At 37.0% G+C, this 26,672-nt stretch overlaps 2 protein-coding genes and 1 long non-coding RNA gene across 14 annotated transcripts in view; 2 read left to right on the top strand and 1 right to left on the bottom strand.

Moving 5' to 3' along the window:
• The window catches only part of LOC146459589 (MAM and LDL-receptor class A domain-containing protein 1-like), a 194,246-nt gene that overhangs the window by 109,339 nt on the left and 58,235 nt on the right, over window positions 1-26,672 (top strand). The window lies entirely within an intron of this gene.
• The window catches only part of LOC146459590 (zinc metalloproteinase nas-15-like), a 64,395-nt gene that overhangs the window by 17,338 nt on the left and 20,385 nt on the right, over window positions 1-26,672 (bottom strand). For 3 of the 8 annotated variants that reach the window (XM_085089333.1, XM_085089335.1, XM_085089340.1), the window contains 8 exons: window positions 22,415-22,540; window positions 21,557-21,583; window positions 18,664-18,789; window positions 18,365-18,409; window positions 18,042-18,158; window positions 16,791-16,826; window positions 16,184-16,318; window positions 14,662-14,703 (listed from right to left, as the gene is read on the bottom strand). In XM_085089333.1, the coding sequence (XP_084945459.1) occupies window positions 14,662-14,703; window positions 16,184-16,318; window positions 16,791-16,826; window positions 18,042-18,158; window positions 18,365-18,409; window positions 18,664-18,789; window positions 21,557-21,583; window positions 22,415-22,540 (654 nt within the window). Of the gene's footprint in view, window positions 1-11,446; window positions 11,942-12,933; window positions 13,054-13,394; window positions 13,416-13,520; window positions 13,629-14,661; window positions 14,704-16,183; window positions 16,319-16,790; window positions 16,827-18,041; window positions 18,159-18,364; window positions 18,410-18,663; window positions 18,790-21,556; window positions 21,584-22,414; window positions 22,541-26,672 lie in introns of those variants that run through there. The other 5 variants (XM_085089334.1, XM_085089336.1, XM_085089337.1 and 2 more) reach the window with 3 other exon arrangements.
• LOC146459591 (uncharacterized) lies at window positions 12,963-13,256 on the top strand. Its single transcript, XR_014857887.1, has 2 exons — window positions 12,963-13,085; window positions 13,150-13,256. It is a non-coding gene; the product is annotated as an uncharacterized LOC146459591 (long non-coding RNA).

The raw sequence follows: 26,672 nt of genomic DNA, 5'->3' as shown, positions 1-26,672 counted from the left end.
AATCTTTAGCATTGACTTCAATCAAAAGTTTTTGTTTTTGAAAGAACGTAAGTGTATCACTTTAACTTAGCCAACGTTCAAACATAAATGTATTTTCAATGTTTTATATGCTTTTTTAAGTGATTGTAATGTCTTGTGAACTAATAATTATATTGCTTTGTCTTAAGTGTTCAACTCACATGTATTAACAGCTGATCAGCCAATAATCAAGCGCCAATGTACTTCTTGGCGGTTGTTTAAACACGAATGGTCTTACACTTGGTTAAAATGTCTTCTGAGGCGATAATTATGTCACAAATAATGGCTTTTCCTTAAAACAAAAAGAATTTTGAAAACAAAAATGGAATAAATTGAGCCAATGTTATTGTTTCAAGATCAATGTTTGAACATTCGAAAATGTACTTTTTAATGACTGTGGGCATCGGCTAAAATTGTGATACATGCATCTGTCTTAGTCAGTGCTGCAGGCATACTCCGGAAAAGTCCGAAAACTTAAGTTATCAAAAGAAAAGTCAAACTTTGCCACTTTCAGTGACAGGAGACTCGTGGGGGCTAGGCCATTAAGGATACTTCCTGGGTTCGCGGGTGTCCTTTGGAAAAAAATCGTACGCGCGCAAGTTTTAATAAACCCCTAACAAACTATATATCATTATAAAGCTTAACAAATGTAGTTTCCTATAAAAAATATAATTGAGCGATCTTTTCCTTTTTTAAGTGCCAGGAGCCAGTAGAACCTCGAATCGACCGATGGTCGTTCCATTGAATTAATCGGTTGTCAAACGCCGCGCGAAGAACAAAATCGCTGCACAGTGTTATTCACAAGGCATCAATCAACAAAAGAGTGTCAGGCTTTTCCGAAATTCTGATTGGTTATTTAGATATCCACGTCTAAAGTTTGAGTAGCAAAAAATATTTGAGTCGTGTTGCGTAAACAGTCGCCACGGGAAAAATATTTTGAAAATCAAAATTCCCTGACACATTTTTGTTTGTCATTATTCCTCGAATCTTCTGGCCAAATTTCACGACAATCCGTCAAAACTACATACCCTATTAATTCGTTCAAAGTCGACATACTCTGCCAAAATTCAAGTGCGAGTTTTCGCTCGATAAAGGTTTGCAAGAAAAACAAGCCTCCACAGGAGATTATGACACCTCATTAGGTGGCAAGCCAATCGAGCAACAGGACCCCATGGCGTTAACAACAATAGCACAGAATTTCGCGGAAAAAGTATCGCGTTGCAGACACGTTTTAGACTCCGCTGTTGTGATCGAGCGAGATGGGGAAAGTGGCGAAAGGAAAACGTAAAAATCAACCAGGAAAACGGGGAAAAACCAAGGCTAACGAAACCAGAAGCGCGTCAGCGGAGAGTTTGCCAAACTGTGCACTCCTCGGAGGAGTGCACTGATAACAGAGATGAAATCTATTGGGTAGGTTGTTCGTTTTGATTGCGTGTAATGTAATTTACGCTTCAAGCTAAAGCGATTATTCATTTCGTATCAAAGGAAATGTATAATGAAAGAAAATCGCATTTTTACTGTTATTTAGGTACGATAGTGATTTCTTCGTAAGAAATATTCAAGATAGCGTGGAGCGGAGCAAAAAGCGAGAGAAAGGGCCATGCAGAACGCGCTATCTCCAGTATTACACGTGGGCTGATACGCTTCTGTTGAGTTCTATTTCATCGGTCTAATTCTTGCTGATTTTATTCCAATGTTTCATTACAAACGCGCAGTAAAACGTTATTTGGTTTTATCTCGCTGCAGAAGAAAGAAATCGGCCCAGAGGATGCAGAATATGATATTTGATATTTTCACAGGACGCTTGCAAAGTTGCCCTGCAGGACTTTTGCACGGCAATCGACCTCTGTGTACTTGATCCAATAACAGTGGATTGATTTGAAGGCCACTACTCCAGTTCTTCGTGATCACCTTCGACAGAACCTTCAACGTCGACTAGAGTTTCTTGGTCGAACCAAGAGCCTTTGTTGCTCTCTGCAAGATCACGTTTTCGATCTTCGCTGAAACCTATCTGTCCCTTTTTCTTAGGCCCTGGCATCTTCTGGGATTTTATCCACAGGCTCTTTTCGTTTTTTGATGACTTTTCCATGTGGGAAGCGCCGGCAAAGAATAGAAAATTCGAAGTGAGAAATTTTCTGGAGGCGAGATGTAAACAAAATATGCTTATTTCTGAAATAAGAGCTCCCGGATGAAGCGTTTGCCGCGAAAATTTCTCTGGGGCGTCTCGCACTAAGAAGATTATGACACCTTTTTTATTTATTTACTTCTAGATAGAAATACGTTTTCCTAAATATCTCGCGCGCTTTTTAATATTATTCATTTTTTTTTTCAGTAAATGTTAGAAAAACTCCCCAAATTCTATTTGGTCGAAAAAAATGTTTTTTCCCTTTTTTACCCTATCGAACCCAGGAAGTACCCTTAAATTAGGTTTATGTGACAAACGTTCTGCATACTGCCAGGATTTCAACGTTGATGAGTGTATGTCTGGGATCAGATGTATTTTCGAAGTCAGTGATAGAGGGACACTCGGAAAAAGAAAATACGAATTCTCCGAACATGGGTCGAGCACTCATTAAAACATTAGAATAACAATAATTTTGGAATAAATTTGATGGAATATTTTAAGCCTGGCCCCAGTTGTTCAAAGGCCGGATAACTTTATCCAGTGGATAAGTCACTGCCCGCAGTTTTAATCTGTGCAAAGATTTCAGTATTTCATCGTGTACAAGCGAATATGCACACTCTAACCACAGTCTAGTTTAGGAGTGTACGAAAACCTCGGACAATGTTTAACGTGAAGTATATTTGAGACCCCGACTAGTGCCTTATCCAGCGGATAAAGTTATCCGGCTTTTGAACAACTGGGGCCTGGTGAATAAATGAGAATGATGCAATGTATTATTCAGTAAGTGACACAGGCATACTCGCAAAAAAAACCAGAGTGCTCCTATCAGGAATTGAACCTAAGACCTTCCGATTACTATTTCGGATGCTCTACCACTGAGCTACAGGAGACTCGTGGGAGCTAAGGCCATTAAACTAGGTTCATGGGAAGGAGCGCTCGGATTTTTTTCTGAGTATGCCTGTGTCACTTACTGAATAACACATTATCCTCAACAATAATATTAAAGTAAACGTGATGATATAGCTTTGATGCCTTCTTCAAATATAATTTTGTTTGATGAATGCGAGTTTTCAACGTTTAAGTCAATGTTCAATCATATGAATATGTTGAGATAAATTTGTTGCCCTTTTTTCTTAGAAGAGTTTTATTTAAAGAGGTGAGTTTTTATTTTAAATATGCCATATTCAAATATCAATGAGCTTTTTGTTGCGGGTATAAATACGACTGGTGTTTTAATTGGTTGTAATGTCTTGTGAACTGATAATTATGTCACTCAGCTTTGAAGACTTCTTTAAACAAAAACTAGATAAATGTGTTGTTTAATTTGGCTGTAAAAACAAGTCGTATTCTTATTGGTTGTAATGTCTTGGAACTGCCACTTATCTTTGGCTTCTTCTCGAAACAAAATAATTTGAATGGTACATGCTCTTTAACACCTGCTTTGCGTGTGTATTTTTCGCCGAATTACCACTTACTTTCTCCAACATTAGCGTGCATTTGGTTAGCCATCGTTTGACGGGTTTGAGATCTTGTGATAAGAAAGAGACTCCTTCAAAATACTGCTGATCAGTGTTACTCTTCCAATAGATCGATCTGTATTTCCCTTGAACAGCTAAAATGAAGCTTTTTTACTTCATTCGCATTGCTATGTATAAATCCAAAATACTCAAGGGAATAATAGTTTGTTTTGGGCCGGTTATTTAAATGAAATTAAGTCGCTGTTAGCAATTTTCCTCAAAGTTCTGCAAGAAGGGGTTCTTATTCCTATATGAGAAAGTTGAAGCTCGCTATCGCAATTCGTTTTGAATAAGTTTTAATCCGTTATCACAAAACGGACAATTCATGTACAGTGGCAGACAACAAGATCAACATTTTCAGTGGGCCACCTTTACAAATCCTCCTAATTTAAAAATGTATTGTTTCTTAACAACACAACATTGTTAGTCCAAGAATAGACTGTCACCAAGAAACAATAGGAAACATCTTAACTTAGGAAAGACTCGTGAATTTGGCTATTTGGCCCCTTTAACAAAGCTTATTTGTTATAAGATTCCGTCTTCCTTTCTGGCCCCAGTTGTTCAAAGAGCGGATAATTTATCCACTGGATAGGTCGGTATTCCGTAGATGAAATATGTGCAAGATTTTCCAGATAGCCCTATAATTTGTGGATAGAATAGAAGCGTATGACAAATTTAAGTGTGGGATTGTAAGGAAAACTTGCCAAAACCGTTAGTTGGAGCGCATTTGCTCCGTTGGATAGTGACTTATCCAGTGGATAAAGTTATCCGCTCTTTGAACAACTGGAGCCTACCCTTTAAGGCTAGCTCACACTGACGACGAGTACGAGTAAAGTTACATTTTCAGCTAAAGCAATTTGGATATGTTTAACTTGCAGGGAACGGAAATGTTTCCCCGAATTTACAAGCGGTTTCGTGTTAGGCCGTTTCTTTATTTATTTATTTTTTTTTTAAGAAAATGTCAGCTTACCGTTTTTGCATTGTAAAGGACATATTTGCCCCTACAAAAATGAAATGAATTAGTTTCCCAGTGTTCCGACATTACTGTTCATTTTTGAAGACAAAATTCGAATTTTGGCGATAATTAAGGCTAATATCCGAACGGATATCCGCCGATATAAGCTGTTGGATGCCTCTGCTTATAAACAACCTTATTCACAATAGCCTCTGTTTAACCAATGTCTTCAAGGTCACACAGGACCACTACTCTGCATTTAAGGAGTATTTATTTAACGAATAGTGAAGACTGATTCCGATAATTCGCAAAAAATTCATGGCAAACTCTTTTGCATGCAAACTAAATTTATTTGGTGCATTCTGTTTCGGCGTTTGATCAAATATTTAAGACAAATTAAGGACTTCTTAAACATCTCAAGGACAAAAATAATTACGTTTGAGATCTCGTTTCATTCGGTATTTTTTGCTGGATAATTAAAAACCGGGGAACTTCTTGATATACCAACAGCGAAATGAAATGCAAAAATACATCGTTCTTTGTCCATTGTTACATTTCTTTTTCCTAGAATTTATTCATAGAATACCAAACAATGGTTGTCAATAAATCGAGAAAAAGCCAAAATCGTTTCTCTTTGACTGTTACAGTAATTCCATTGATCAAAGCAAAAATTTTAAAAGCAAAAAGGTGTACATTTGCACTGGACTGTTACAAATTATCACAACTATATTCACGTATTTAAAAAAAGTGCACGATGTTGAATATGCATGTTGACTCGGTAGGCGGAAGAACGGCAATTTTGTGTCGAAGTTTTCGTCGTAAATATAGAATTTTAAAACGATTCACGAGAAAAGTAAAGTTAGTGTACTCCATTGTGATGACACAAAAGCTGCTTTTCGGTAATTCTAACTTAAGTAGCTTAGTGATCCGCCAGATAATGTGACCTTGTAAAGTACGCTGAAAACCCTTGCGATGAAATTCAATCACAACTACAAGGATACATTTTTTTTTTATTATTTAGCTTTTCCATCGAATGGATAGCATTACTGAATTTGGTAGTTTGGATGTGTTAGCGTTTCAAGTTGAGAAAAATGAAGTTTAAGTTTACATATTTGTAATGTGGCCATGTTTTCAGACAAAACAACATAAATTTGCACAAGGCAGGTCATAATACACTGTTTTTTTTATAAGAACGTCTAATTTTGGAGCTGAGGCTGAACGTTCTTATGTTTTTTTTTTGCGATTTGAGGCTGAAAACGTTCTTAAGATGTTCTTAAATTACATGGTATACACTAGATGTATTTCAGTAAGTCAATGCAGGAAACCTATCAAAGTACATTGCCTGCTGAGACATGGTATCAAGAACTGCTCATTGTGACAACCAAGATGTGTGTCACCATTGTTAATGCTATACAAAACATGCCCTTAAGTATTTTGGATAATTTACATTCGTTACCTTGATTTTATATACAGATTAGCAAAATAAAAACGTTCTTCATCGACTCTCAGCCTGAGGAATGTTCTTAATACGTTCTTAAAATTTTGGTTAATCTCAGCCTCGACGTTCTTATAAAAAAAGGTTCTTATAAAAAAAAAAAAAACAGAGCGTATTTGCCCTCTGAACCAAATCCAGCCGTACCCATTCGCTTGTTCAAGGCGTGCACGTGTCTCACACCACAACGCCGATTTCCATGGCTAGGCGTAGTCACGGCATACAATTCTGGGGTGTTTGTCGCTAAAATTTACTTTAATAATATACAACATAACCTGATCTATTAAGATATATTTAGCCTCGTTTAATGTGGTCCGTAGACAAAAAAATGTTCCGTGTTCTAACTTACGAAAGGAAAAATATCGAAAATATTCGATCAATTTGGTGAATTGTTAAATTAAAGCAGCACTTACTTTTCTGTTGGAGTATTCGTTCTTTCTGTTGACTTGGTTCTGCAACCGCGCTGCTCTCTTTTTAACTTATCTTTGCTATACAATTGTATTTATTTCTTCTTACGTGCGTGCGCGCATGCCAAGAATATCTCCAATGGGATAATGGAACCATTTGGCATATATTTTCCGTTGCTAGTTAACCAATCTTTTGTAAAGAAATTTGTCTAAAAATGTCAAGAACTTATTAAATTTAAAATTCTAATAACGGAGGTTTTCGATAACCAATATTTAAGATGAAAACAATGTTTACTGACCTTTTGGCGATGGCCCAATGTCACCATTTTCAAAGTTATGTAAGTCCGAAACGTTTGAGAACCCGTTGTCTCATACTGTATTTTTTGACGGGTAATTAAAAATCGGGGAACTTCCTAATATATCAAAGACAAAATGAAATACGCGTGTAATACATCGTTCTTTTTATCCATTGTTACGTTGTGTTCAGCAGTTTAATGGAAATATTCATAGAATGCTAAAAATGGTTGTTGATATATGGAGAATAAAAAATCTCTTCTCCTTGACTGTAATTCCATTACTACCCAGCTTGAAAAAAAGAAAATGTGTGCAGGTACACTGGATTGTCGCAAAATATCACAATTATACTCAGAAATTCAGAAAGTGCATGATTTTGAATAATTATACTGCTGACTCGTATGATTGTCGGTAGACGGAAGAACAGCAATTTTGTGTCCATGTTTTCGTCGTTTCATATAGAATTTCAGAACATGATTCACGAGGAAGGTGGGGTTAGTGTACTCTGTTGTGATGACACAAAAAGCTACTTTTCGGTAATTAATTCCAGCTTACGCCAGCAAAATAACTGAATGATGATAAAATCATCTATGTCAACATCGCTACAAATTTGCAGCGCAATCGACTTCAGAAATTCAGAGATATGAAGGTTTTGGAGCACACACCAGCCGAAGGTGTCCCGTGAGATGGCTTTTAAAACGCTTATTCCTCTAAAACGCAGCCAAGCTTTTTTATCACCAGTATGATCGCAGATCAGTTTCATAAATGAATAAAACATCCCGGTAATGTATGATCCGACACAAAAAAGACAATCAAGATATAATACCATTATTTGCGAACATACCTTCAAATTTTCAGTCCAATCGACTTCAGCAACTCAGAGATGTGAGGCTTTTGGAGTACACACCCGCCGAAAGTGTCCCACGTAATCGCTTTTAATAACGCAAAAGCTCTAAAGCGTAACCAAGGGTTTTTAATCTAGTATGATAGCAGATCAGTTTCACTGATTAATAAATAAGCCCTAATGTGCATGGCCCTATAAGGTACGCTGAAAACCCTTGCGGTGAAATTCGACCACAACTACAAGAATATATATATACATTTTATTATTCAGCTTTTTCATGGATAGGTTTGGCGTTTCAAGTTTAAAAATTAATGTGACCAGATTCGGTTAAAAGTTTAGAAACGAAGAAAATATTTGCCTATTTAACGCGACGTGAATTGAAGAGTCATCTTTTGCCCTGTTTAATATCTCAGAGGGAACTCCGAACTAAATCCGCCCGGATCCACTCGTTTGTTCAAGGCGTACACTAGCTTGACAACAAAATCCCGTTTTATTATTATTTACTATTTCACATTACAGCAACCCCTCGTATTGGGGATTATCAGCCGGTGTGGTCAGTAACAAACAACAAAACAACAAAAGGACAAAAACAAAACTTAAATAACGAGTTGGTGGGTGATTTTACACGTTTTTTTTTTTTTTTTTTGGAATTGAGCAAGATCAACAGCGAATGTATAAACAACCGGAGGCAGGAAGTTCCACTGAACTATAGTTCTAGGATAAAAGGACAGTCTGTGAGAGGTAGTAGAAGTGGAAATCGGGATGAAGGAGTGATCATGGACGTTCTCTCCTGCTGGGCGTACTCACTTACGACATACAATTCTCGGGTTTTTCTCATAGGCTATATACCAAAACAGATACTCTAAAAAGAGTGCTTACTAAAATTTACTGTGATAATATACAACATAACCTGATGTATTACGATTTTTTTTGTCAAATCCAGCTTCGTTTAATATGGCCCGTACAATAAACAATATTCTGTATTTTAACTTTGAATGAAAGAATACCGAAAATTAAATAATTCGATCAATTTGGTGGTTTGTTAAATTAAACCAGCGTTTACCTTTTTGTTGGAGTATTCGTTCTTTCTATTGACTGGGTATGGCTTCTAAATAGTTCCGCACCCACGCTGCTCTCTTTTCAATTTATCTTTTTTATGCAATTGTATTTATTCCTTCTTACGAACGTGTGCACATGTTGAAAATATCTCTAATAGAACAATGGAACCATTTTGACATATATTTTCTGTCGTGAACCAATCTTTTCTAAAGACATTTATCTAAAGATCTTTCAAACAGACAATGTGGCTACGGTTTATAGAATGACGAAAAAAGTTATAGAAAGATGAAAGACGAGATGTCTCGTAGCCGAATTTTAATTAGAAACAGAGTCAACCAAAGTTTAAAATTAACTATAAAAATTACTTATAATTGCGAAGTAGTGTTTAATTTTGAGAAATTCGTAAATGTTAGGTCTGTTGTTAGAGGAGTGTGAAGTTATGTTTATCATAATATAAGCTAAAACTATGTAAGAATGTTCGTATCTTTTATCTCCTACAAGAATTATGCATTCATTCATCGTGCTTAATAATTAGAAGCTGAGGATGTTGGGAGAACACATTACTTGTTTCGCCTTTGTTGTTGATTTAATATTTTCCTTTTTTTTTTCTTTTTGTTTGTTTCTCACCCTGCTGTGATTTTCCTCGAGCCAAATCATATTAAGTTATATTTATTTGAATATCAAAACATCTCCCATCAAGTGATCAGTTTGAAAAAAATCAGACTCGGAGACAAATTTCGTCGTGAACTTTGTTGCATAAGTTCCCACCTACAAATAAGACCACTAACAGGAGCTATTTATGGCCGAACGAAAAATGCTGATTAAATAGTAATAAAAAAACACGGTATGAGTTTTACACTGATTCAAGTCCATAGTTCCCGTTCTATCTCTTTCACATCGGAATAAGCCCGCGGGAACTGACTCAGAAGGAACAAAATCGTTTGCACCAGTGACACTATGCACCTAAATCGAGATAAATAAAGCAAAATATTTGCTTTGCACCACTTTATTTTGAAAATACTTGATACAGGAAACAGTTACTGAGTAAATTTCACAAATCTATTTCAAAGCCGCGTGTGGACATTAAATCTCTTATTATAAAAAAACCGGTATTATTTTATATCACATCATGTATGTCATAAATGAGCGCAATATCGCTCCGTCGAACTTAACTCCTCTGAGCAAACTGATTTCAGTTTCAATGGAGGCGGTGTGCGTCACCACCCACAAAGGCTGTAAGACTTAGGTCGACTTACAGTCGCACTGAAACTGGGCATTCAAACTTTGCTTCCTTTACCAAACACTATCACTAAAGTCAGCAATTTGGCAAATTTTAAAGGTCTAGTGGCAGCCGTAGATGCTTCTTGTTGGATATACTTGGCGATTTCGTAGAGTTATTCCCGGTTCGGAGGCAATCTAGGGCGAGAATTTTTTATGTTTACTCTTATACTAGTCAAGTTATGTGCCGTCACGTCTGCTTATAGACGCTTTTTTATATAAATATTTAGACCGCGAATGGTCGAGCGGTCTCTTTCTTCTTGAGTTTTGTAGCGCTCGATGGATCTGGCGTGCGGTGAGGTCGCGGGCCGCGAGTTAATTTCTGTAATTTGCATAATTTTACTGTCACTTCGCCCAAGCGATCTAAGGAAAAAGTACGACTGCTCGCAGTCTATTTTTCATTGCTTTCGCTAAGTTAGTTTGCTTTTTTATCTCAGGGTGAAAGAGATCTACATTTTCTTCTTGGATTTCTTGGAGAGAAATAGCATTTGCCCGTTGGCTTTTCCGGTCGGTTTCCCGGGAGTTGAGCTACTTCAGTTTACACGATCTCTTCTTAGATTCTTTATTAGTTCAACGGCTTTTAACGGAAAAACCAAAACGGGTAGACCCCGAAAATTCTAAAGTAGAAAGGATAAGCTGGCTTAACGTGCAATTGTATGGGCCAAACCCAGCAAAAGTAAATAGGTTTAGCCTCAAGAAATGCAGTAAATCAACGACCAAAACAACATGGCGGCAGGCGCGAGGTCGTCACCTTTGAACTGGCTACAAATACGATCTAATGCTTCAGCTTAAAAATTAACCTAACCAGCATTAAGTCAATTTGTTTCTCTAACTTTCAAACGAATTTCAACCGGGGAAAAATGTCACAGACTTCGTTAATGACGAGATTTTCGACAGACTGACCTCTCCAGACCGATGTTCTTGGGAGCGAAGACTAGTGATCAAATAACGCATTCTGATTGGTCAAATTTCGTGACGCACACCGCCTGATTTCAGTGCGTAGGACGTTAGGAGAACGCAACATAATTTGTTGGTTCCTGTGACTTTCTAAGGTGTCCTGTGTAACCAACGGGAAAGATGTCCGGATATTTATTTCCGGCTCAGTGGGCTGGGGTGTACAAGTTTGGGCGATCTTGAATTAATTAATAACTTTAGAATGTGTTGCCGTACGTCATGCTCATGGAATACTGCACACCTCGTGAATAGACCTGTTCAGTCTCGTCATTTGTTGGCAAGTAAATGCTATTTTTCCTCTACTTTGTATACAATGCGCGTGGACAGTTTTCTATGTACGATTTATCAAAATCTGAAGGGAATGTGTGTTGTCTCTGGGTTCCGTAGGATGATCTGAACACGGCTTTTTTCTCAGAATCTGCGATTGTGCTGAACAGCTAGCTGGCTGCCATATTGGAGGGAACTGACTCATTGCGGCAACAGTTTCACAGAAGTAAGCCGTGTTCGCTATTTTTAATTTGCTTTATTATTCACAAGGTAGAGCCCCATTCATTCATACACAATATTAGTTTCATCTTGTTTGTTTTCAAATACCTCAAGTTGGGTTCACTTATTATACCTTGTTATTATCACAAAGAATAGCTGTTATTAAACTATTACTTAACTTTTTTTCACTTACTGTTTCAACTATGATTTTTCCTCCTCTATGAACAACTACAACATTCAAGAATAATACCGCTCCACCTACATGGCTACATAAACTAAAATATTTTACTCCAAGTTTTGTAGTAGCTGACAAATTGTATGCAGATATGATGACCAAAAAAAAAAAACAAAGAAGACACATCCAACCAAACCAAACTATTCTGTACATTTCTAAACTCAAAGGCACTCCAAAAAGCCATGATTACTACTAATTTAAGTTATCAGGCCAACTAATTTTAAAAGCTACATCTGTGTCTCCTGTACTGTTCCACACCATCAAGGAAAATCCGGACCTAAATCAGAGAATAAAAGAAAACCCAGTTAGACACACCCCGTTACCTTCTAAGTATTGTTAATTTTAATTGGTAGTTTAAGTATTTAAACTGTGTTTAATTATTCCTGTAGTTAATGTCTGAACCAGTGTATTGCTGCGCCAGCCCCAACAATCTGTGTTTTTAGTCTTCTTTGTTTCTTCCAGCATAGGGGGTTCTGGGCTTTTGTGCCATGTCTCCATCTATTTTACGAAACTAGGAGTTCATTTTACGCTGTGAGCATCCATGCCAGAGCCATATTCAGAGACAAGCATATTCAGAACATGGGTAGGGAATGAAAGGGTCTCATTAAGAATGTGAGGGGGGGGGGGGGGCGGTATGGGTAAAGGTATTTAGGGAAGTTATGACTGTTTAAACGTCTCTTTAAACACAAACGTACTGAGCCATCCACCTCTGATGGTTCGACATTTCACGCAGTCACTCAATAAGTCATTTATATATCATTCAGAACAGATCCAAAGAGATTTAGAATGTTTTTGCAAAGCAGATATTGTTACATATAGATAGATTCTCTTCATCCACAAGCTTCTTTTGTTGTCAATAAATTACTTAATAACTAAACTGATAAATAATAAAAAAGTTGTTTTCAAAATGTCATTACTTAAACAAGATGGTTCATCCCTGCCAATATTTCCTAACCAACCTTACCAAGGCCTTAAAAACTAGTGAATCAACCCCGCCCCGCCCAAGTCCCCTCGTTTGGCACCGGCCCACGCCTTCTACGTCCTTCTTCTCGGTATTCTTACTGCTTTGTGTTAAGGTTTGCTGAACGATATATCTTCAAACTCTTTATTTTCAGCCTGTTCAAGTCTTTTTTAAGTGTCATACTAATGTCCCAATGCTAGGAGAAACTGAGTTTGTTCGATAATTTGAAATTATCATGCATCCAGAAAACGTGCTCATGTCTAAGTAATATACTTGATACCAATAACACAATCACAGTATATACTCACGGCAAAACCCACAAGTGACCAAGCAGTTTGTCTTAACCTCGTACTCTATGGTGGGATTAGTTGACGTACACTTTCCCTCGTTCTTCAATACTTGACAATTTTCTCCTTTGTCATAGCATTCTAAAAGAAAGTAAGGCGATAAATAATACGAAGTAATTATCGTTTGAAAACCTCCATAAAATCCACTTTTCTTACCTATCATTTCAGGTTCTCTAGGCAGTTTTCAAACAAATTACGTCCCCCTAAATCTTTTTTCCCCTCGGGGAACTTCACTTTCAAAAAGAAGAAGGCGGTGAACGAGGAGAAAAAGAAGAGAAGAAAAAGACAGAGAAGACACCGATGAATGAATGGAAAAGAAGAACGAGAAAATCATGGAATGAGCTTGGCTTTGTGAGAAAGACAAAGTCATACTTAAGAAGAGAATGTCATTGCTGAAGTATCAAGCTGTCATTGATACATACCCTCTGGAATAGGTGCTTTGCCTAAAAAATAAAAACAAAACAAGGAGTAATGTGACTAAATAGCTTAGAAGATGTTAAATACGATGGTCAGTACAAAGAGGATAGAAAACTTCTAACTATACTTACAAATGTCGCAAGTGACTCCACAGTAGATACGTGCCTTGTCTGTCGGCGACGTACACAAACCAAGTGACTTCCATTTGACACAGTTTACGTCACGGTCACGACAGAATGCTAACAGACGAAAAAAATCGTTAATGCAAAACTTCCTTAAGTTTGCAATCGACATGCATCCAGCTTTTTCAGGTTTTGTTTTTGTGTTATTGTTTGCTGTTCCGAGATAAATTCCTGAGACTGAGGAAGTTTGTGCAAATATTAAGAAACCGAGCATAAACGTTCAGAGTGTGGCGTGAGATCCACCTTCCCCTTCCCCCCGTTCTAGATCGGGTTCAAAGAAAATAGAGTGTACTGTTTCAGAAATGTTGTACCATTAAGACATACCGGGCACGGCCAAGATCAACCTCAGGAGAAAATTGCGCGAGATTGAAAATATTGAGTAACATTTGATTGACGTGTTCCAAGGTCTCAGCCAACCCGGATTCCCATGCAATGGTGCACGCACGGAGTATTAAAAAACCCATAGTTTTCCTGCAGGTGTGATTTCAAACCTCCAATTCCCCTTTCGCCAAGTTTCACTCTCGCCCAACGCCTCTTCAGCTAAGTAGCCTACAAGGTTATGACACGGAGCACGTAAATCTTTACCATTTTTTGGATGAATTTTAGATTATTTATCAAAGGGAAAATTAAAAGGAAGGTTGCAGAATTTTGGGAAGTGAGAAATATCTTAGATTTTAAGACGGTTAAAAATTGAAATATGAGGTTAATAATTAGTAGTTGGACACAAAAACATTCTGCTGACGACAAGATGTGCTCTCTTGTAGAGGCGGATTCTCAAGACGGTGGTACGTATACAATTTTATTCCTCTCTTATTTCTTTCGTAAATCAGACTCCGTTACCCAAAAATTAAAGTCCACTTTTAACACAAGTAAAATTGACAGATAAACAAATGTTCAAAACACGTTGATAAAATGTTGATCCTCCCATTCTCTTCCCAACCCCATCTTCCCTTCCCAATATGTACCCTATTATGAAAATACACACAAGTATTAAAACACATTTTTTTTATATGTCACCATTAGGACGCAAAAACCTCCAAAGAGCAATAATATACCACAATTAAAACTGAAATGATGACAGACATTTTACCTGGGGGTGCTGGAGGTTTTGTTCCAGGATTTGGTGATGGCTCTAAAAATAAGAGAAAGATAAAAATTATATAACTGTTGTCTTTGTGCTAAGTACGTCACCGAGGCCAGTTTGGTAATTATATACTCTTGAAAATATTTCAAGAATATAATTATGATGAAATCAAAGTTGTCTATTTCATTCTGTAGCAATGGCGAGCGGAATATTGCTGTGTTTTGTTTGTTTTAGAATTGGGTAATTATCCAGCACCATGGGCAAGGCAGTTACCTTTAATAGTTTCATAGCAGTTTCATAGCAGTTTCATTTCAATGAGTTTTATTTAATGCCAACGAATTGCAATCAATTTATCCAAGTTAAATAATGCATGTAACTCGCCACCGTAGGTTAAAAATCCGTTTGTTGTAGTACCATTTACCTCTGTTACGGTTGACCCAAATATAAGCTTCTCTTTAAATTCTCACTTACTGGGTTTGCGTCGGTTTGCTCATTTCATAAGTGGATAAACTGACTTCTTAATACTTAAGTTCTGCGTTCCTGGAATCTCGTCTAAATTTAAAAGTTATCTTTAGAGATTTCTTCGATTGACATCCACCAAAATTCGACTTCGACGAATAAAATACTGTAGACAGGGGTGAGTGTTTATGCTGATACCTCTTTTAGAATTAACCTTTTTTCCCAGGAAAGAATCAGGTCAAAAAATACTGACAATCTTTACTTACAAACGGTGTGACAATTAAGGTAGGAGAATAATAGCACCAAAAAGTAATGGAGTTAATTGCCCGTTCCCACTTTTTCTAACAAGTTGAAAAGGAAGGACTAATAGAAAGTATATTGGCCTTGGCAATCAAATTAAGGAAATCACGCGTGTTTGTTTAAAATACTTGCTTATACTCTAGTATTAGGGACTAAAATAAAGAAAATAATAAATAAATATATTTATTTAAAAAACCTTAGCAACCAATAATATGCTTAATGAGGACAAGGCCGGACACTGGACTCTGAAGACTTAAGTAGCTTGTTATAATTACAGATCTAAAACAGTGAGCTTTAAGATTTATATATTTCTAGCAGCTTATTTTGATTAATAGCTAATTGGTGAGTTATCCTAATAAATGGCTACTCTCTTTCGTGTAAGATTATTTGACGTAAAGTTAGCTTTAATAATTAGCACCGTGATAATTTATTCCAGCCATTACTTTTACCTTCTTAGATATTAGTTGAGCACTTGTTAGATGGTCAGTTAATGTTTTTACGGATCGCAAGTTAATTTTATGTTAATAAGACAAATAGCCACGTTTCTTTTTTAATTTCGTTAACAATATGCATGAAAAAAAGCGGTAACCTATGCTATATATAGGTTCTTGGCAATAGCAGCAATAACAACAGCAAATCGACTAAAGAGCGAAGAATAGCAAAGTTCCTCGCAAATGATAAACCTTTTGGAAAATAGTAAGTCCAGTCTATTCGCACCTAGTTACCAAAATGCGTGTGGGACATAACTTTTCACATATTTTAAAAATACCTGGTTTGCAAGGAAGCTTGCAAGATTTTCTGCAATAATGTTCCATAAAGATTTGCTTCTTCGGGTCGTCGCACTCTCCTGCACTGGCCCATTCGGAACATTTGCGAGCCCACTTAGGTAGATCTTGTTCGCAAACTGTTACCACAAACAAAATTCGGTTTTGCATGTACTTTGCATTCCGTTATATACACTCAGTGAAGGCTGTATGGTCGCTGCACCCTTTTGTAAATTGTCTGGTCTATACTTTCTATCTGCCCCTGTTGCATTTTTAATTTAGTTTATTCCCCATTACTTGGTTTAAACATTACTTTACATAGTTTAGAGCTACATCATGTTTGATTATGCTACGGTTTCCAAATCATAGAAAGAGATCTCGAAATAACTTTACAGAACATTGATAGTAAACTTAAAGGGCAAACTACAGTAGGAAATAATGGGAAAGATAAATCATACGATTTGTTTATCATAACGATATGGCCTACCCTTTTATACTAATTTTCATGCTAATTTTGTAATAGCACTTTTTATTTTATTTTTTATTTAAGTTTTTATTTCAGTAGAATATTATAATAGAAGCCCAGAAGGAAAAGAAATAGCCGCTACATACTTTCTGGAGCCGGGATCTTCGCTGGTGATGTTGTAACTGTGAAGACAACAGTAAAATCAATGGCATATTCTCGTATGATCAATGAAAGTGAGGTAGGGCCAGTCGAACAACTTTGTTCCCCACCCCCCCCCCCCTCCCCACCTACCACACCACCAGCAGCACCAATTAAAAGCCATTTTTTTGTACGTCTCAAACCCTGGAATTCCTCCAGCCCACCCCACCTCAAAAAAGAACAGTCCCTTGTGTGAGGCAATTTTACCTTCCTATTTTTCATTTCAAAAGACAAGGCAGGAGTAACTTCCAAAACAGTTGGATGCAACTATAACAATTAATTATGAACTTCTTCGTGCTTATTTCTTCGATCAGCAACTTAAATTTCTTTGTTCAACCTTGTTATGAATCATAGCTCTACGTCAGGACAGGCAAAACGTTTTTCAGAAAGCTTGCTTTTTTGTGTGTGTTTTTTTTTTGTTTTTGTTTTTTACATTTCATTTACACTGTTGGGGTAAATCGCAACAAAGAAAACCCGATAAAATATTGCCCATGTGTACCTGATGCACTGTTAAGGAGGCTCGTAAGAGTTTTACATTGTTGTAGTGTTTGTGAAATGATGAAGATTACAAAGAATTGCATGTGTGATCATGTGGACAAACTATTAACAACTTTGGAACTCAGTTGTTGGGCAATAATTTAAAGTGAGTTCTGACGCCATTGTGGTTACCATAGCAACAGGTCATTTTTTCAAAAAGGACTTCTAACTTTCAGCTTTTGCAAAGTACCTCAAAAACCAAGTCGGTGACCTAACGTTTTTATTGCTTTGTTGGAACGCACTCTTAATTCTTAAATTTGCTTGAAAATATGAAAAAACGTTGTCTTGTAGATCTTGTGCTATTTTCACCAACAAAAACTTTCTACTAGATAAAATTCTCCCAAACATTTCTATTTGAAGCGGCATACTGAATGTGGTATGCATGCAAATATTTTTAGGTCACCGGGCAAAATCTCGAGATAAAAACAAATGTTTCCCGCAACTTTTATTTCCGATTTGCGCGATTTTAAGCTGCATTTCCACTTCCGGTGTTCTGCGCGCGCGACTTTTGATAGAAAATTTGATCCATTCAGCTGACACATACATCTTAGCTATGGCGTGGGTGGGTTACGCGCGCCCAGAAGGTCCAGAAGGCTAGAAAAACTTTCGAGCCTCCTTAGGTAAGGTGAGACTGTTAAGTGGATATATATTTTTGTACTTACCACACCACCCACATGACAATGCACAGTTCTCCCGTGTAAATTCTTCCTGTTGCTTGCAAAGGCCTTCAACTCCAGCAATATCCTTGCAATCATACGACGGATCATCTTTACATTCACCTATTAGAATCCAATTAAAAGCAGTAACGTCAAGTGATCAAGCATGACCATATCCCGACAATATGGAATAAGTTTGAAATTTATTAAGACATTTTTAAACGACCAAATATGTTTTGACAAAAGGCCTCGAAAGCAATTCACAGCTATCCAAAAAAGTTCCCTGAGCTACGAAAAGAATACACTACTTTAAAGCTAAATAATCTTACCAATTGAAGCCAAAGGTTGAGTCGTAACCGGAGGTTGTGAGGTCACTGAAAGATGAAAATGAAAATGTGAGAAAAGCAATAATTTGAGTGATTTCAGGTACCAGCTTTAATTAACTGTTGTGTTTTTAATCTTTCTTAGACAAACTGGGACACTTTTTATTTGTTTAAATGGATGGTAAGACCTAATACTAATGAGACGAATAACAAGTGCACTGGTTTTAGCAGAATGCTCTTATTAAGTAACGTAAAAAACAGCAAGAACCCAAATCGAAAAGTTAAATCTATCTCACTGAACTCACCTTCTGAGCAGAATCCGCAAGTCTTTGGACAGTGCTTCCTCATAAAATCCTCATGGTATGTACAATAGTTTGGAATAGCGGCATGCGCAGCACATCCGTCTGCATAGTCGGTATCATCTTCACAAGCTAAGTTGGTACAAAATAGCAGTTAAGTAGTTTATCTTAACTTTCCCGTAATCGTATGATAAATTGAGTCCTTGAACACGAACTAAGAGAGGCACCAACTTCAGAATAAGAATGTTTCGAATGCTCGTCAGACGATATCTATAACTCATGCGGCAAAAAAGTACCACGCCTGGGAATAGTAAAATCTTATCCATCAAGTTGTAATTCTAAGTCGTTTCTTCCCGAAAATCATCCATTTTGTTGAACCCACCTCCTTCCCAACTTCCAAAAAAGAAAAAGGAAAGCTGGGTGTAACCACATCGAATAAGAACAGTTTTTTTTAATTACAATTCACGACGACATTTAGGGCCAATTTATTTTTTCCGCTCTCGAACCCCAGGAATTTCCCCAGCCCACCCCACCCAAGAAAAGAACAGTCCCTTGTGTGAAGCAGTTTCACCTTCCTACTTTGCATCTACAACGACATGACAGGAGCAAATTCCAGAGAAGTTATATACTACTATAATTCTTTATTATTTTCATCACACTAATTTCTTTAGGAGAGAGTGTGTTTTTAGAACTTATCAGTTCCGAAATTTGATTATTTCAATTGGCAGAGTCTATTAGTCCTAAAGAAAATACGGTATATAACGGTCTACGCACATCGGCATCCGTTGGGTGTTAAGGCCCGTTTAAACGGTTTCAACATTCGGTTCAACATGCGTTCAAAAACTTGTTGAACCAAATGTTGGGGCCGGCATTTTAACAGGTCGTCCAACATTGTTGAAAGCGTAAAAAATGTTGAAATCCTGTGGAAAGCGTGTTGAATCAAATTTAAATCGGTTTAAACTTTCATTCAACATCCATACAACATTTCCTTTGTTCTCCAAAATGTTGAAATAGTTTGAAGCCGTTTGAACACTCCATTTAACTTTTTTCCAACAATTTTCCCAAAATCCGTTCAAACAGGCCTTTAGCCGTGTTAAAAGCCAAGAAAGTGCTAGTAACATTGCTACGTTAAGCCGGGACACACTTAGCGATTTTATACCCCGATCGCTGCGATCGGCGAAAATCACCAGGTGTGCCCAGTGGAGCAATCGCCGCGATCGGCTTATTTAAATCGCCGATATCTGGCATGTCAGATATCGGCGATTAAATTCGCCTGTATTCGCCAAGTGCGCCCTTTCCCGCGATTTTCTACGGTCATTACTGCGAGTCAACCAATCAGGTTGGGGAATTTTATGACATGGATTTTCAAAACTGGCACATCGCTGCGATCGGCGAAAAAAATCGCCAAGTGTGTCCACATCAATCGATGGCAAAAATCGCTTGTGATTTTCGCTAGCGATCAAATTTTCCGCGATCGGCGTATAAAAAGGCCAGGCGTGTCACCGGCCTTAATGCAACCTTGGCAAAGATATTGTGAACGATTGTCTTTAACACGTCATCAGAAATTTTTCGGCTCCTTTCTACCACTTCATTTGCCTTACTTAAGCCAGCGACACACCTGGCGAGATCGCGGCGATGTGGCAGTTTTGAAAAGTCATGTGATAAATCGCTCGACCTGATGGGTTGGCTTTACTTGCGATTCGCAGCAATGACCGTAGAAAATCGCGGGTATGGACACACTTGGCGAATGCTGGCGAATATAATCGCCGATATCTGACATACCAGATATCGGCGATTTTATACGCCGATCGCGACGATCGGCGAAAATCACAATCGCTGCATCGGGCACACCTGGTGATTTTCGCCGATCGCGGCGATCGGCTTGTAAAATTGCCAAGTGTGTCGCTGGCTTTAATCATCATTTAACGGAGTTATCATTTTTGTGTATACAATTTGTAGTTTAAAGGGAAGTCTCATGGGGTTTTTGACCCTGTTTGGCTAGAAATGGTAAAATGAGACCTTCACGTAGCTACAAAACAATTTTAGAACAACAAGAGGAAAGAGATCAACTCAATTCTTGAAAAGAACAACTCGTGATTTGTTCTGGTGAATTTTGAAAACAATAATGCGAGAACTTGAAAAACGTTAATGTTCAAGTTTCAATCCATTCCCACCTACTCTGTCTCTTGCGACAGTTTTATTGCACTAGGATTATAATTTATAACAGAACTAGACAATTATTTTATGTTTCCGTTAACAGACAAACATTTTGGGGTTTTGAAATGACATCAAATTTCCCGTCCCAGGGAAATGGCGAATTTTTCTAAATCGCTAACTATGAACTGTGAGACCACATGTGATATACCATTTAAAAAGTATTTTCTGGGGTATGCTATAAATCACACCAACAGAGATGGAGGAGGTCACATATCAGAGTGAGAAAAGTCCAAAACGAAAGAAGAAAAACATTGAAAATTTTCCTATTCGTTGTACATACTGGGTATCCCTCTAAACTATAGCTTAATGTACAGCTCTCAGTGCATTGCTTGTTGTAAGATATCAACTGGACCCTTAACGTACAAAGGAAAAAAATCCAACAGTTTGAGGGGTGGTAAATCATGTCTCATATAGGAGGGGCATGATTTTATGCCTTCAATTTATAGATCTTTCAATGATCTTTTGGTTGTGCAAATTTCACACAAATTGACCAAATACTGAGCTCATAATTGCGTCTTGTGCCATATGGCCCTCTTGGGTGGGAAAGGGTTAAAGCTAGAAAACAAAACGCCTTGAATTGTTAGACACAGAATAACAGGAAAAAAACGTGTTGCCATTAACTATGTTTTCACATTCACCGCCCTTTGCAACATAAAGCAAAAAATTCAATCCCTATACTCACCAGTTGGAGCAGGAGGCTTCACTGTCCCTGAAACAAGTCAGCGTAATAAAATATGCATTAAAATGGTTTTCAAATAAATAATATCATTCGGACAACAATTGCTAAACTTGCTTTTTACACTTGCACTTTGGCATGCCAACAATTATTTGTCTCCAAGCGCGCATTTTAAAGTCATTGAGGTTGATATTTGCGAAATAAAGGTTAAAAAATAGTATTATTAAACTTACATTTGAAATGTAACGAGGGCATATGTATTGTATCTATTTATTTTCACAAATTGCCCCGCTTTTCATTTGTAGAAATATATTGTAGTACCGATGCAAAGAACAACGAGCTCGTTATGCAGTGCTTTCGAGTGGTAAACCATGAAATATCCCACGAGTGACTTGATCTTTCTTAAAATACGCACGAAGCGAGCGTGTTTACCGAAGAAAAATCACAAGTTAGTCACGAGTGGGATATTCACAGTATGACGAGAAAGCACTGCATAACTAATTTATCCCATGCCACTCATTGAATTAACTTTCCTGTCCGACGTCTGGTTCTGGGTATTAAAAGTTAAGGTTAAAACTGGGGTATTCTTCTTCCGTGTTTTTGTTGTTGACAGTAATTTTTTCTGAATGAAAATTTTGACTTGTCGCAGGTTCTTCAACCGAGTTTTGGCGGGAAAAATTTGTAGGCCGCAAAGAACGCTGGGATTTTTTCGTGAAATAATACCCGTTGCATACCGCAACGGGTTTCTAGCTTTCTGATTGGGTGCATTCTCTATCGCATGGGATAAAACAGAATACTCCAATTTAGAGACTTAGAAAATGGCAAGAAAAGAAGACGAAGATGAAAACCAATTTCACAACTGACCTTCTGAGCAGAATCCGCAGGACTTTGGGCAGTTCTTCCTCATAAAGTCTTCTTGATCTTTACAGTAGTCTGAAGTGGCGGCAAACCCAGGACAACCATCTGCATAGTCGGGATTGTCTTCACAAACTAAATGGAAACAGTTCTTTCTCATAAACCACTCTATACGAACTTCCGCCCTACTTAAGTAGGGTGATGAATTGGTTGTTCTTAATTGGCAGATTATTTTAAGCCTTTGGAGAGTAAAACCTATAATCATTACGAACATGAATATTGTCGCATCATCCTCTAAATTGGTGTTAAAAGCCAAGAAAGTGCAAACTAACACTGCTGCTATACCTTAATGCAATCTTCGACGATGTTGTAAAAGGTTACTTTCAATCAAGAAATATTCAGCTGAATATTGCTAGATCTTGCTGATTTCGCTTGGCAAGAACAACCAGGGGACTATTTAATGGTCGCTATTTCTCGGGCATGGTATAATGGTTCATATGTATTGAACTTTTATCATGATTAACTCTAACGATGTCCTAATTACTTGGGCTTCCCAAAGGGAGACCAAGTTGAAAATTGCCCTTCGTTTTTTTTTTTTTTTTTTTTTTTTTTGTTGTTTTGTTTTCCTCATTCAGTCACAAATCGCCGTCTGGGCCTTAAAACGCATGCGCAGGTATCTTGTCGCTGTATGGGTTTGCATGGGTCGGCCATTTTTTAGTCGACGATTTTCGCGTTTTCCGAAGGAAAACACAACTTTTCGAAATGGTACATCGAAAGAAGAACTACTGAGGAATACTCAACAGTTTTGATAGCGGAAATCCAAGAAATAACGGCGAAGAAACTGTGCTTCGAGTACAAATTGTTGTTTTATCCAGGCGACGAGTTAGCGGAGCGCGGACATCTCAAATCCTTATTCAGGCCACGGACTTTCTACAAAATTTTTTAGTACTTCTGGAAATTTAACGGCTGAAAAATTACAGGTTTGATCGTGAATTTGTACTGAAATACTATTCTAATTGACCGATTCTTTGCATTCTGAACTGTTTTAGCGAAAATTTGAAAAACGTGCCACGCACGAGTTGATAAATTCGCTTCGAAATGGACTGATAGTTCCTTCAATCTCTCGTCTCGCATTATAAGCGTTTCTTTCTTAGGCGTAAACAAAGACTTTTCTAAATTTATTTTTCCTTTAGGAAAGCATTCTGTCTGTTTTTCTCTCTATTTTAATTGCCAAAACGTGACAACTGCGTAATCTTGCGTAAACAAACGCATGCACTGGAGACGGATCAAATAACGCGAGGACAAATTTCATCGATTAATGGGTAAAAGCGTACTGATACTGACATACAGAAATTTCCACGAAACACCAATTTCAATCAGAATTCCCTTATTTCAAAAAACAAAAACTTTTGCGAGGGGGGAATGAAGCCAACACAAGATATCCCTGCCCACTTTGCTAAATCCTGATGGCCAGATAGATGCACACATGGGTTGAAAGCTCGCATTTTACCTTTAATAGATTCTAAAATTTATTACTTAATCGGTCAGTGTAAAACGCAGACTACAGACCGGGCGTAAAAAATGGACAGACGGTAAAATTTAGACCAGGAATATACATTGCTTTCAATATACTTGCTTGCACTATGTTTGAGCTGAAAAACAATCGACAAATGACAACTGAGATTTTATTATGTCAACGTTCTGGCGTTTACAGCTGGATATGCCAGGAAAGAAGCCCAAGTTCACGCACATATGCGTCTTGTTTTGGTGTATAATTTCCAGTCTAAGAAAACAAAACGTCTTGTTAGACTTTTTTTTTTTGGGGGGGGGGGGGGGGGCTCGAAGCAGATCAGGCGGTGTACAAGGAGGTACGAAATCGTCGCGTAATTGTAGTTGCATACTCTTAGTTGTAATTTTCTCGGACGGTAATAAATACCCAAGCTGAACCACTACTTCTGATAGCCGTGATTGTAAATAGGAAGTAAAGTCTATAATGATTTACGATCATGTGGATTGTCACATCATGCTCTGAATATTGGTGCCAAGAAAGTGCTAGTAACACCACTATACTGTACGTTAATGCAAAATCGTTTTCTGGCAACAGTAGTTAGATATTTACCGCTTTTGGCACACTTTTGAAAATTTCACTGAATTCATATCTGATTCAACAATGACTCCTGCAACGGAGACGCCATAAACCACACATTATCTCACCCCAATTCTTGCATAAATTAACTAACACAGCCTTTGAATTCAACAATGAACTCCTGCAACGGAGACGTCAAAAACCTAAAAACCTAAAACTCCTGCAACGGAGACGCTAAATTTAGCTTTTGACCTAAAACCTAAAAACCTAAATTTAGCTTTTGACCTAAAACCTAAATTTTCCTTGCTTTTTTCAAAACTGGTTTAAACCGGTTATTCAATTTTATGTAATCTAATTTATATTTGAAAAATGAGTAACAACCAATTTGATCACAATGATAAAACATATTTTATACATCCAACATTTGAAAATTTTGGAGCCTCAGTTGATGGTTATATAATCAATCGAAAAAGATTAGAACCTAGAAAAGGATATTTGTCTGAGAATGGCTATTATATAATTTCTCCGGGACGTAACAATACATGCCCCGCTCATCGATTCGTCTATGAGGCCGTAAACCAGACAAATATTCCTCCTGGATTGCAAATAAATCACATTGATTCCAATCGCCAGAACAATTCAATTGTAAATTTGCAATTGGTTACAGCCTCTGAAAATATGATTCACATGCACAAAGCACGAAAAGAGTATTTTAACACATCTTATACAGAAAATGAATTGCAAACAGTCAATAGATTAATGGAATTTCCACCAATGGAAGACAATGATTGTGAGTTTACACGCACAGAAAATAAAATAATCAATAAGATGTTTTACAGAATGTGTAACGATTTGGATGACAAAGATTTTCCATTGTACAGGGATTAATCATCAATGAATACAAGGGTTGTTTGGCTATATTTTGAATTCAACAATGGTTGATGTCTTTTTGGAGGGTAATTTGGACATGAATTTGATTTTACCTTTAAGCTTAAAGAGATATTTTGTATAATACATTATAGAAGAAATGAGAGAGAAAATAAAAATTAGAGAAAATGTATTGGATTCTTCTGCTGGTGAAAATTCATCTGAGTCAATTCCAGCAGAAAATACGATTATTTTTAATGGAAAAATATATTATATCCATCCAATTTATACTAATTATTGCACCCGAAAATCTGGAAAGGTATTCAATTGTAAAACCATGTATCAATTAATTGGGCGCAATAATCATACAGGTTATCATCATTTTACTATTAAAACAGATAACAAAAAAACAAAATCGGTGATAGCTCATAGATTTATCTGGGAATGTTTTCATGGCATAATACCAAATGGAATGGTTATTGATCATGTTAATGATATCAAAGATGATAATCGAATAAAAAATTTACAAATGATGACACAACAAGATAATTGTTTGAAATCAGCAAAGAAAAGAGATTATGCATTTGCAGCAAATAATCACAAAAACCGGAAATGTGTTAAGGCAACAAATTGTGAAACTAAAGAAGTGAGTTATTTTAATAGTATGTATTCAATAAAAGAACATCTTGGAATTAATCCTGGATTGGTTAAAATGGTTGCCGAGGGATTAAATTTGTGTAAAACGGCAATTTCCAAAATGAATCATCAAGCATACATTTTTGAATACATTGAACAAGAAGAATTACCAGACAATTATTTGAAATCATCAAACATCAGACCAAGAAAACACACTGCTGAAGAAAAAAGAATGAATCAAAAAGAACGAGCTAAAAGATGGCAAAAACAAACATTTACATGCCCAAACTGCAACAAACAATTAAAAAATGGAAGTAAATATTTGCATAAAAAATCTTGTAATTAATTAGTTAGATTTTATGTTTGTAATTAAAATAGACCACAAATATCATGATAAAAAATGGTATTTATGGCCTATGTTGCCACAAAAAAGAAACAAAGCACGTATCCCGTTGGAAGATACACCGATTTCCAACATGAATGTTGTTGACAGTCGACATTCATTAGCAAATCTGTCAAACGCATCCAATAAAAATAATATGTTGTATTATTATAACATGAACGAATCTAATCTATCCAAATTAACGAAAGATCAATTAATAGCATTATTATTGGAAAAACAAAAACCGATTCCAATGCCAAGAACCAAGAAAGTGAAACCAATACCCTTTCCACGAA

The sequence above is a fragment of the Pavona decussata genome, unplaced genomic scaffold (assembly GCF_977016875.1).
Source record: "Pavona decussata unplaced genomic scaffold, jaPavDecu1.1 SCAFFOLD_218, whole genome shotgun sequence".
Taxonomy (NCBI): domain Eukaryota; kingdom Metazoa; phylum Cnidaria; class Anthozoa; order Scleractinia; family Agariciidae; genus Pavona; species Pavona decussata.
Note: the sequence above shows the minus strand (reverse complement) of the source record. Positions and strands in the feature narration are given on the sequence as shown.